At 41.1% G+C, this 12,705-nt stretch overlaps 1 protein-coding gene across 3 annotated transcripts; it reads right to left on the reverse strand.

Annotated features, from left to right (window-relative positions):
• Nucleotides 1–3,298: 3,298 nt before the first annotated feature.
• On the reverse strand, nucleotides 3,299–8,725 carry LOC108412294 (zinc finger protein 239-like). Of its 3 annotated transcripts, XR_005129193.1 has the most exons (3): nucleotides 8,034–8,725; nucleotides 4,742–5,871; nucleotides 3,299–4,529 (listed from the first exon to the last, which is right to left on the reverse strand). XR_005129193.1 is itself a non-coding variant. In XM_037531498.1 (2 exons), exon 2 carries the CDS (start codon nucleotides 5,807–5,809, stop codon nucleotides 4,883–4,885), a length of 927 nt encoding a protein of 308 aa, XP_037387395.1. In that variant the 5' UTR covers nucleotides 5,810–5,871; nucleotides 8,279–8,725; the 3' UTR covers nucleotides 3,299–4,882. The 3 variants fall into 3 exon arrangements, 2 of the variants coding, with proteins under 2 accessions (XP_037387395.1, XP_017539756.2); XM_037531498.1 differs by having other exon boundaries at nucleotides 3,299–5,871; nucleotides 8,279–8,725; XM_017684267.2 differs by having other exon boundaries at nucleotides 3,299–5,871.
• Between the last annotated feature and the right edge of the window lie 3,980 nt (nucleotides 8,726–12,705).

The raw sequence follows: 12,705 nt of genomic DNA on the forward strand, positions 1-12,705 counted from the left end.
TGTGGATTCTATATTTTTTTTATTTAGGAACAAATCCCAAATAAGAAAACATTTGCATTTCATAATCATGAAAACTGCATTAGTGTTTTTTTTTCTCTCCTAAGAACAGTTGATGAATGAGGCCCACTGGTAAGAGCAGTTTCCAAATGCAAAAAATAAAAGCTGATATTTGATATCACAGTGATGTTATATTACTCACATGTACAACGAAAAATTGCCACTTTTATACCATCAGGTCTCAGCTCTTTTATCTTCTCAGACCTGCAATGCTGCCAAGAAGAAAAAAGTAAAATAAATCCAAGTGTCACCTTTAAAAATACTTCAAAAAGAAATAGAAGATGTAAAAAAAAATCAGAAGGTTCACTTATCAATGTTATCAATGTAATCATTATTATGTACAATATTCTTATTTTGGCTTTTGAGGAATCGTGGCTAGTTCTGTTGCCTGTGGAGTTAGTCTAGAAATAGCATGACAGACCACCATCCATAGCATGAGTTCTTTGATGAATTAACAAAATTTATTATTAATCAATCATTTAATTAATCAGTTGGCAATAGACTAGTATAAATTTAAGTTGTCCACAATGACTTGGCATACTGAAGTATTAAGCCCCATAGCATTATCCCTAACGTTTCTACTGCTCCAGAGTCCAGAGATGGCATGCTTAACACCAATCAATCCATTGCTTGGGTTTGGTTTTGTAAGGCCTGCATGCAGCTGCTTGGCCATGGAAACCCATGCCATGAAGCTCCCAGCACACATTTTGGACTGATGTTGATACCAAAGCAGGTTTGAACTCTGGAATTATTGAGTTAGCAGAGCATTGGAGACTTTTATGCACTATGTGCTTCAGCACTTGGCGACCCACTCTGTAATTTTGTGGTCTGTCTCTTTGTCGCTGAGGTTCCTAAATACTTCCACTTTTCAATAGCACCACTCAGTTGATCATGGAACATCCAGGAAGGAAGAAATTTCCCTCTTTAGAACAGGCTGAATGGTTAGGTGCTTGATTTTATACCCCTGCGGCAATGAGACTGAAAGAAACAACTGAATTCAGTGATTAAGAAGTGTCTCCCAATACATTTGTCCATACAGTGTATATCACATTACTTCCACAACCTGTCTGTGCTTTTGTTGGTTTGTGTCTTTTCACAGAATCTTGGTCTCTTTGAGAAGAAAGACTCAGAGAAAGGATCCAGAAACATCTGAAGCAGTACCATGGAGAAATAGACATGGATCCTCATCTCTCTCTACCATTTCCATACTTCTTCCATACCTTGTCTCCGTTAAGCTCAGTTCTATCTCATTCTCTCAAGAGGTAGTGATGGGATTGTCTTGACAACAGCCAACAGCTCATGGCATGTTACACAGTATCTCTGCTAAGTTGGTATGAGGTACCAAACGTGTGTGCCACGTGTGCCATCTGGTACTGCCACGTTGATATTTAGATACTGGAGAGCCTCCAGAATAGCCATCTGCCGAGAATGTCTTCCCAAGTTTTGCGAACTGGCTGGGGTGGTCGATCCGCAGATGGTTTCTCAGGTTTGTTGTATTAGTACCTTCTATTAGCAAATCCAACAAATTGCCTCATCCAAGTTTTTGAGTTTTTTTTTCATTTGATTTGAAACCAAAATGTGCCCACAGCGGAGATGTTTGGCTTCACAACTAAGTCCGAATCCATGTTTCTTTCAAAAGCTGCTCATGAAAAGACGTTTGCAAATTACATGTAAAATAGCTTGCTTGCACATTCCCGTGGTTTGCATGTCGAAGTGAGTGCGATTTCAGAATGCAGCTTGCGTGACCAGCTACATTTGGATTAGAAAGGGAAAGACATTTTTCCCTTCAAGCAGTAATTAAGATGAACCTGTGATCATTCAGGGTTTTTGTCTAACCTTAATTGCTGCGATGAAAATGCATGCAATTCATATTCTGTTTGTTGGGCTTGAAATAAAATGACTGGAAAATGATTGTGGTCAGTGCAAAATCTCGCAATTAGCTCAAATAATCGCGATCAGGGGGTTATGCCATAACTGTCTTTTTGCTTTTTTAACTTTTGGTGCACTTATATGTTTAGTGTGTTACATGTGTGTATTTACCAAAACAAATTATTTGTATGTCTAACATAGTGAAATAACAAGATTCTGATATAAATGATGTTATGGAGCCAAAAAAAGTGTCTCCATTAGGTTATATAGTGCAGTAGAATACCTAGCCAGATAGTTTTACCAAAGAACTGCAAAGTTCAGCTCATCTAACGTTGGGTAATTTACCACAGCATGACTAAGATCAAAATTAGTAATTGTATGAACAAACACCCATTCATAAATTCTACTGATATACCCAAAACTGACAAAACCGTGAGCTTCAAAAGAAGAAAATTTATTAGGATTTTCTTTTACACATTTACAGGAAAAATAAAAGGGAATATGATTAAAATGATATAAAAGGAGAAAAATGAAAATCTCAACTATTTAACAAATATATGACATCATTCATTACCTCGAAAGCAAAGACTTGACTAAACAAAGGCTTAAAGAAAGAAAGAAAGAAAGAAAGAAAGAAAGAAAGAAAGAAAGAAAAACTGAAAATAAGAGAAAGCGTGGTGGGGTTCAGAGCACTCTGAATGGTGTCTTCACTTAACACATATCTTATGCACTTTAGATGTAAATTAGACAATCTACATAAACAAATGCACACAAATATTGATGTACCATTAGAAATCAAAACTACTACAATACAGACTTAGATTGGTTCAGGAACATAGCTGAACACAGTCTGATGGGTGACTGCACCAGATGCAGTCTTCACCAAAATGAACTGCAAAGTAGAGCTTGGCTAATGCTGGGCAATTTACCACAGCATGACTATGATCAAAACTCAGAACTAAAAACACCCATTCATAAATTCTATGTGAAATACCCTAAAAACTAAACCACACACAGACTTTCAAAAGAAAAGTAGGTTTATGGAAACATAAATATTATTTAAGGAATAAATATTGAGAAAGTGTAGAAAAATAATCTAAACAGCTTCACATTCACAAAAACACAGCCTCAGATGCAAAGACTTCACTAAGACAAATGCTTTAAGAGAGAAATCAGCCGCCTAAAACTAAGAGAAGGAAGAGAGCGAGAGACATAAATATATAGACAAAAGTACTGGAAGTCTCCTCCTAATTATTGAGTTCAGATGTTTCAGCCACACTAAGTGATGTAAAGCACGCTGCCACTGGAACAGTGGAAATGCATTCTGTGGAGTGATGAATCACGCTTCACTACATGGCTATGTGATGGGCAATACGGGGTTTACTTTACAGGAGAACTTCACTTGTCTAACTAGTGCTACGGGGTTGTTTTTAAGGGGTTGGCCCCTTAGTTCAAATGAAGCATACCAAGACATTTTGGACAATTATATGCTTCCAACTTTATGGGAACAGTTTGGGGAAGATCCAGCATGTCTGAGCCCCAGTGCACAAAGCAAGGTCCATAAAGGCCTGACTGGGTGAGCATGGTGTGGAAGAACTTTACTGGCCCTCACAGTGCCCAGACCTCAAACTCATCCAACACCTTTGAACGGAGATTGAGAGCCAGAACCTCTCGTCCAACATCAGTGCCTGACCTCACAAACGCTCTTCTGGATGAATGGGCTGAAATTCCCACAGATACTCTCCAAAATCTTGCAGAAAAACTTCCCAGAAGAGTGGAAGCTGTTAGAGCTGCAAAGGGGGACCAGCTCCATATTAATGCCTATATACAATTTAGACTGGGATGGATAAAAGTTCCTGTAGGTGTCCCAAAACTTCTCTCCATATAACGTAGATGGATAGATAGAAGGCGATAGAAAAGGAAATAGTACAGTAGAGTTAAAAGCACCTGCAGGCCTCTTCCTCATCTAGCATAGACTGTCACAGTAGTCATACCTTTATGCATATGTGAAAATGAAAAAATCCAAACACAGAGTTGCATACACATCCTGATTCATCATTACAAATCAAAGCTATTATAATGCAGGCTTTGATTGGTTCAAGAACAAAACTGTGTCATTGGTTTGAAATTCAGTCAACAAAGATTGTGTTTCTCATGCACGTCATAATGACATCAGCAAGAGTCATTCTCAGGGAGACTCAAAACCTTGGACTTGCCCAACTGGTCACCTTTCACACAGATCTACAATGATGGAGATACCCAGTTCAGACTCCTCTGGAGATGGGTATGAAAGGTCCTTATCTCATGTCACAGCACCTTTCTCAGGGAACATCCACTCTCCAAGCATCACAAAGAAATTCTTTAAAGTGTCTGAAAACAGTAATGGAAAGTTAATGAATGAGTTGTATGCAACTTTATGCTGCTTTGAACAGGAATGCATGGGAGGTCACCAGGAGAGGTCACCAGTGCTCTCCTTGGATGTCTTGCAGTCACTCTTATTCCTTTGTCTTCTTTAAAAGCAGCTTGGCTGTATGCAACACAGAAAAACTGCACTGTTGCATTCTCCAGGGTCATATCTCCTTTATTTCAGTCCCAACAGCACTCTGGATATGTAGCACACCAAAAAACATGTAAAGATCAAAGGGGAAGACAAAGTGGCTCACACATGTTTGTCAAACCTTCCATCACTGCATCAGAAACACTATACTAGGTTAGTTATACTAAAATTAGAAAGTAAAGAAACTCCTTAATTTTTAAGTTTTCCCCACATGTATTTCATATGAAACAAATTCTGGGCAAATCTGAAGTACTTCACCTTCTCAGTGGGTGTTTGAGCTGTAGGCTTGGCTTTTCATTTCATGATCTTGTTTTCAAAACAAAAGAAAAAAAGGGTTTTCTTTGAGAAGCACTGTTCCCTGGAGACTTTTACTCCAAGAATGCTTTAAGAGTACACTCGTTACGGCCCGTTTCCATCACCGGTCTTAGTGCACTTGTGTGTCTTCACAGTTTTTGAATGCCTGAAACTCTTCCCACAGTCTGCGCAGTGAAACGGCTTCTCTCCCGTGTGAATGCGCTGATGCTCTTGGAGATTACCCTGATGATTAAAACTCTTCCCACACTCCAAGCAGTGATACGGTTTCTCTCCTGTATGAATGAGCAGGTGTCGTTGGAAATTACTCTGCGCAGTAAAACTCTTCCCACAGTCTGAGCAGTGATACAGCTTCTCTCCTGTGTGAATGAGCTGGTGTCGTTGGAGGTTACTCTGTACAGTAAAATTCTTCCCACACTCCGAGCAGTGATACGGTTTCAGTCCTGTGTGAATGAGCTGGTGTTGTTTGAGGTTACTCAGATGATTAAAACTCTTGCCACACTCTGAGCAGTGATACGGCTTCTCTCCTGTGTGAATGAGCTGGTGTTGTTGGAGATGGCTCTGATGAGTAAAACTCTTCCCACACTCCAAGCAGTGATACGGCTTCTCTCCTGTATGAATGCGCTGATGTATTTTGAGCTGACTTGGATGATTAAAACTCTTCCCACACTCTGAGCATGGATAGCGCTTAACTACTACGCGAATGCACTGGTGTGATACGAGATCACTCTGTTTGGTAAACGTCTTTCCACACTCTGAGCATGGATATGGCTTCTCTTCTGTGTGAATGCACTGGTGTGATAGGAGATGACTCTCATGAGTAAAACTCTTCCCACACTCCAAGCAGTAGTGTGTTCTCTCCTCGATGTGTTCCTGTGTCTGTATATCAGACGTGTTCACATGGGGGTCTCCAGCTGATGTTTGCTGAGCACTAAAACGTCTTCTGGATGGTTTTTTCTTATATTTAACCTGTTTCAGCAGCTTAATAATCCCCTTGGTAGAATGTTCCGACATGTTTACCGAATCACATTAAAGACGGGTAGGGAAGTGCAGGAGAAGGCTTGAAAACTTTATTTCTGGAAGAAGAAAAAGAAAAAAATATAAACTCAGTGTGCAATGCAACAAACGTAGTCTGATCCAATTCATGAATGCTGTGCTTACATCAATTGGCAGAAAGTGTAAAGAAAGAATAAAATTCTGTCTGAGGTGGAAAAACCAGTCAGCTTATCACCTGCACTCATTAAACTGACATGTCAATTAGGGTGCCCAAGTATATGAATGGCCACCAAACGTACTTCAACACATCTAAAAGTGTGTAGCATTTTTTCTTACTCTGTTCCAAACAAGCAACAAACTTTGTCTACAACTTGGCTGCTAACCTTACATGAATGTGGCTCAGGTCACGAGGACATAGAGAAGCAAAACAGCCTGGTCAGATGATGCTCTTCCTTGCTAATTGTCAGATTTCCTGTATCAGTTCAGTTCTTATCAGTTGACCATCAGCTCCTTACATACTGAACTTACAGCGCTTGAGCCTGTATACACTGCATCATCAACTGTTTTGTTTCTTGATCATATCTGGTTGAAGTTTGCTGGATTCCATTCACACTTTTCACCAAAATGCACACCCCATTGACCTGATTATAAACCAGTGTCCTGGGGGAGTTTACACCTGGCTTTTCATACAATTGCGTGAAATCTGAATGTAATCTGCTCACCGAAAAGACACGTTAATTCAAGGTGCAAATAGAACTGGTGTAAGCTAGGCATGTTGATTTAAAGTGTAAATAGAGCCAATGTAAGCCAGCTGCTACACATAACTAGCAGAGATGTCCTGACTAGAATTAGCTTTCTCTCCAAGAGGAAAGTCTAGATTTCAGTACAATCCATGGTCTTTAGAGTAGCTGCATTTTAAGGAAACATTGTCAGACAAAGTGGCTTTCTAATCTTTGTAACAATCCCACAATATTGATCTGGTAATACTAGTAATACTGATCTACTGAGCCAGCACTTCGCTTTCTTTCAAAGAATGTGTTTACATATGTACAAACTGTTCTGGTCGGTCACTAGAAGTCATTCTTGTGGTTTAATTAAGGCAGTTTGTTGAACAACATGCCCTGGGATGGACTGCCGAGCTGTCCAGGGTGTATCTTGCCTTCTGCCCAATGACCGCTGGGATAGGCTCCAGCACCCCCCACGACCCTGAGGGAGAAGCGGCTTAGAAAATGTGTGTGTGTGTTTTGTCCTATATTGCTACGCATCACTGCATGTGAAGGCTGACGGCTACATTGCACACTAGTTGCACAAAAGTCAGACAAAACTACATAAAACACTTTATGCAAAAATGCAAATGATTGTGTGCAAATCTAACATTTCGCTGGGTTCATTTTGATATAAAACGAAAAATAATTTTGTTCTCTGTCTGTTAAAAAAACAGACCAGAGGTTCTCAGTCCCAGCCCTGGAGACTGCACACTATACAAAATGCTATGTTTTCTATTATCTAGCACACTTTATTCCATTTATTAACCAGATTAACCACTGGACACAGAGTGTCAGATCAGGGAAATCGTGAAAATATCCAGAGCATGTGGTCTGGGATTTGGAACATCTGAACTAGACCATCAGCTCTGGAAGATCGCACACATTACACCCCCTCTAAACAGACCTTAAACACCCAGCAGACACTCCTACCAGCTCTTAATCTACCAGACACTGACCACCAACCCCCACCCTGACATTCCCAGCTCTGAGGAAGCTCTTCGTGTTGTTCTAGAACAGACGGATTCCTCACCACATTTATATAAACAGGTCTACCCGTCTTGGAGAAAGTCAGCACATCAGCCAGTGCTTCTCCATGAATTACAGCTACACGTTCAACGCGACATGACCTCTTTTCGCATGTGAACAAGATCTGCTTTGTGTGCTCGAACTAACAATAGAGCAGATACACACACGCTAAGCCGCTTATCCTTCTAGGTCACGGGGGGTGCTGGAGCCTATCCCAGCGGTCACTGGGCGGAAGGCAGGAAGGAAACACCCTGGACAGGCCGCCAGTCCAGCAGATGGCCGAGCCCATAAAGCACTTCTTCACACTGGCTCGGTTCGTTTGTTGACTTGAGAACATTCGCGCGCGCACAAGAACAGAACCGAATGAGAACCACGACGCTCGTTCCAAACGCAGGCTGGGAAGCGAAACCCAGCAGTTTAATCCGCTCGGTAGGAGCATCACGGATTACCTTACAGTTCCCCCAGTGCCGTAAACACGGGGTAAATCAAACAAGCTGGCCGTGTCGGTCAGACCCCACTGGGGAGGGATCATCAGCCCAATCTCCTGGCCCGGCAGCTCACATGACTCAGCTCTGCTTCTGTGGTCTAAAATAAAGCCACCGGATCTTCTGCCCAGAACTCAGACGCGTCTCCAGCGGTTTGTCTCGGAGTGGATGAAGAACAGCGAGGGCTAGAGCCTCGGACAGACGCGTACCTTCAGCAGCTGGTCCTCCAGCCCTGCCCGAGCAGAGGCGGCGGCGGCGGCGGCGGAGACAGAGGAGGCGGCGACGGTGTGAGCGGTGAGGGGGAGACGGTCTCCGGCCGCGATATGAATGGGAAGGACGGCAACGCACAAACATGGCGTCTGTTTATGGAGAAAATCCCGCCCTTCTGCGCGAACAGCCAATCAGCTTGCAGCTGGATGCGCCGCGAGCGCCGGGACGTGTCCCTGCGGGCTGGACCCGCTCCAGGCGGGATTAGGGTTCTGGTCAGTGCTGGGAAAGGGGCTGAAACAGGCGCCGGCACGCGGACCGAGCTCCAGCGGGCCCAGGACGCTTCGCGGCCGCTCGAGATCGAGTTGTTTAAAACGGCTCGTGACGATTTTCGGCGACGAAAGGAGCCGCAAACATGGCGCCTACCACCGTTATTACGCCTCTCTATAACAAGACCCGCCCCCTCGGATAAGACCCATCACCACAGACACGACCGCTCATAGCAGCGCTTAGGACCGCGGACCGTCCAGCGGGGCGGGGCGGGGCTGTAGCGCACTGAATCCGACCTGTGCTTTAGTCCTTTCCCCTGTATCAGAGTCTAATATCGACTTTTTCCTTTCACTCCACTACATTTCAGAGTCTAATATCGACTTTTTCCTTTCACTCCACTACATTTCAGAGTCTAATATCGACTTTTTCCTTTCACTCCACTACATTTCAGAGTCTAATATCGACTTTTTTCTTTCACTCCACTACATTTCAGAGTCTAATATCCGACTTTCTCCTTTCACTCCACTACATTTCAGAGTCTAATATCGACTTTTTCCTTTCACTCCACTACATTTCAGAGTCTAATATCGACTTTTTCCTTTCACTCCACTACATTTCAGAGTCTAATATCGACTTTTTTCTTTCACTCCACTACATTTCAGAGTCTAATATCCGACTTTTTCCTTTCACTCCACTACATTTCAGAGTCTAATATCCGACTTTTTCCTTTCACTCCACTACATTTCAGAGTCTAATATCGACTTTTTCCTTTCACTCCACTACATTTCAGAGTCTAATATCCGACTTTTTCCTTTCACTCCACTACATTTCAGAGTCTAATATCGACTTTTTCCTTTCACTCCACTACATTTCAGAGTCTAATATCGACTTTTTCCTTTCACTCCACTACATTTCAGAGTCTAATATCGACTTTTTCCTTTCACTCCACTACATTTCAGAGTCTAATATCGACTTTTTCCTTTCACTCCACTACATTTCAGAGTCTAATATCCGACTTTTTCCTTTCACTCCACTACATTTCAGAGTCTAATATCGACTTTTTCCTTTCACTCCACTACATTTCAGAGTCTAATATCGACTTTTTCCTTTCACTCCACTACATTTCAGAGTCTAATATCGACTTTTTCCTTTCACTCCACTACATTTCAGAGTCTAATATCGACTTTTTCCTTTCACTCCACCACATTTCAGAGTCTAATATCGACTTTTTCCTTTCACTCCACTACATTTCAGAGTCTAATATCGACTTTTTCCTTTCACTCCACTACATTTCAGAGTCTAATATCGACTTTTTCCTTTCACTCCACCACATTTCAGAGTCTAATATCGACTTTTTCCTTTCACTCCACTACATTTCAGAGTCTAATATCGACTTTTTCCTTTCACTCCACTACATTTCAGAGTCTAATATCGACTTTTTCCTTTCACTCCACTACATTTCAGAGTCTAATATCCGACTTTTTCCTTTCACTCCACTACATTTCAGAGTCTAATATCCGACTTTTTCCTTTCACTCCACTACATTTCAGAGTCTAATATCGACTTTCTCCTTTCACTCCACTACATTTCAGAGTCTAATATCGACTTTTTCCTTTCACTCCACTACATTTCAGAGTCTAATATCCGACTTTTTCCTTTCACTCCACTACATTTCAGAGTCTAATATCCGACTTTTTCCTTTCACTCCACTACATTTCAGAGTCTAATATCGACTTTTTCCTTTCACTCCACTACATTTCAGAGTCTAATATCGACTTTTTCCTTTCACTCCACTACATTTCAGAGTCTAATATCGACTTTTTCCTTTCACTCCACTACATTTCAGAGTCTAATATCGACTTTTTCCTTTCACTCCACTACATTTCAGAGTCTAATATCGACTTTTTCCTTTCACTCCACCACATTTCAGAGTCTAATATCGACTTTTTCCTTTCACTCCACTACATTTCAGAGTCTAATATCGACTTTTTCCTTTCACTCCACTACATTTCAGAGTCTAATATCGACTTTTTCCTTTCACTCCACTACATTTCAGAGTCTAATATCCGACTTTTTCCTTTCACTCCACTACATTTCAGAGTCTAATATCCGACTTTCTCCTTTCACTCCACTACATTTCAGAGTCTAATATCCGACTTTCTCCTTTCACTCCACTACATTTCAGAGTCTAATATCCGACTTTCTCCTTTCACTCCACTACATTTCAGAGTCTAATATCGACTTTTTCCTTTCACTCCACTACATTTCAGAGTCTAATATCCGACTTTCTCCTTTCACTCCACTACATTTCAGAGTCTAATATCCGACTTTTTCCTTTCACTCCACTACATTTCAGAGTCTAATATCCGACTTTTTCCTTTCACTCCACTACATTTCAGAGTCTAATATCGACTTTTTCCTTTCACTCCACTACATTTCAGAGTCTAATATCCGACTTTCTCCTTTCACTCCACTACATTTCAGAGTCTAATATCCGACTTTCTCCTTTCACTCCACTACATTTCAGAGTCTAATATCCGACTTTTTCCTTTCACTCCACTACATTTCAGAGTCTAATATCGACTTTTTCCTTTCACTCCACTACATTTCAGAGTCTAATATCGACTTTTTCCTTTCACTCCACTACATTTCAGAGTCTAATATCGACTTTTTCCTTTCACTCCACTACATTTCAGAGTCTAATATCCGACTTTCTCCTTTCACTCCACTACATTTCAGAGTCTAATATCCGACTTTTTCCTTTCACTCCACTACATTTCAGAGTCTAATATCGACTTTTTCCTTTCACTCCACTACATTTCAGAGTCTAATATCGACTTTCTCCTTTCACTCCACTACATTTCAGAGTCTAATATCCGACTTTCTCCTTTCACTCCACTACATTTCAGAGTCTAATATCCGACTTTTTCCTTTCACTCCACTACATTTCAGAGTCTAATATCGACTTTTTCCTTTCACTCCACTACATTTCAGAGTCTAATATCCGACTTTCTCCTTTCACTCCACCACATTTCAGAGTCTAATATCGACTTTTTCCTTTCACTCCACTACATTTCAGAGTCTAATATCCGACTTTTTCCTTTCACTCCACTACATTTCAGAGTCTAATATCGACTTTTTCCTTTCACTCCACTACATTTCAGAGTCTAATATCCGACTTTCTCCTTTCACTCCACTACATTTCAGAGTCTAATATCGACTTTTTCCTTTCACTCCACTACATTTCAGAGTCTAATATCCGACTTTTTCCTCCTACATTTTGAGAAATCTGTCGTTCCTTTTGGTTTCTGTGTGTATAAAAACGTAACATGTCAAAACGAAAGAAGCGCAAAGCCAGAGCACCAATCAGGGCCCAGCGGTCACTTTGTTTAGAGCTGGTTTTGACCTGTTGGTCAGACCGACCCAGTGCAGCACGCGGTTCAACGTCAGCGCAGCAGCGTAAAACTTTGGGAGAGTCTGTTCAACATAAACGATGAACTAACCTAACTTTGTGTAAATAGAGCACAATATAGAAATATGTCCACATATGCAGTCGAGACTGACGCGGCTTTTTTCTGAATTTCTACAAACACCATTTCATTTTATAGTAAATGAGTTTGGGCTGGTTTATGTTTATGAACAGACGCCTACAGATCAACATAGTAAAGGAGCTCATCTGTGATCCTGAGTTTAAAGCCAGTTTTTATTCAACTTAAACTTGGAACTAAGTTGTAAATAAATCTGAAACTGAAACTTTGCTTGTGTGTAAAAAGTGATTTCAGAGCCACTCGGTTCTCCCTGATGGAAACTGTTTACCTTCAGTGTTTTGTGCTTCTGATCATTTTAATAGACGTCAGCGTCACTAATTAATGACGTTCTATTAAAAGACTGGTTTACCAAGAGAGACGCTGGAGGACTTTCACCTGAAATGAGTTCATGAAGCCAGTCTGGTTATAAAAATGATAACAGGACATCAGAGCCAGAATTACTCTTTTAGTACTTTTACTTTATACTTAAGTACATTTGAAGGGAAATACTTTAGTACTTTTACTCAAGTGGAGGTCTAAAGGGAGGAACTTCTACTTTTACTGGAGGAATATTTGGGGTCTTTACTTTAACTCAGGTACATGACTGGTGTGGGGTTTTCTGGAGAAACGCA

Source organism: Pygocentrus nattereri, chromosome 20, assembly GCF_015220715.1.
Source record: "Pygocentrus nattereri isolate fPygNat1 chromosome 20, fPygNat1.pri, whole genome shotgun sequence".
In the NCBI taxonomy this organism is placed as follows: domain Eukaryota; kingdom Metazoa; phylum Chordata; class Actinopteri; order Characiformes; family Serrasalmidae; genus Pygocentrus; species Pygocentrus nattereri.

Coding starts and splice junctions, on each gene's coding strand:
- LOC108412294 (XM_037531498.1), bottom strand. CDS start 5,809: ATGTCGGAACATTCTACCAAGGGGATTATTAAGCTGCTGAAACAGGTT.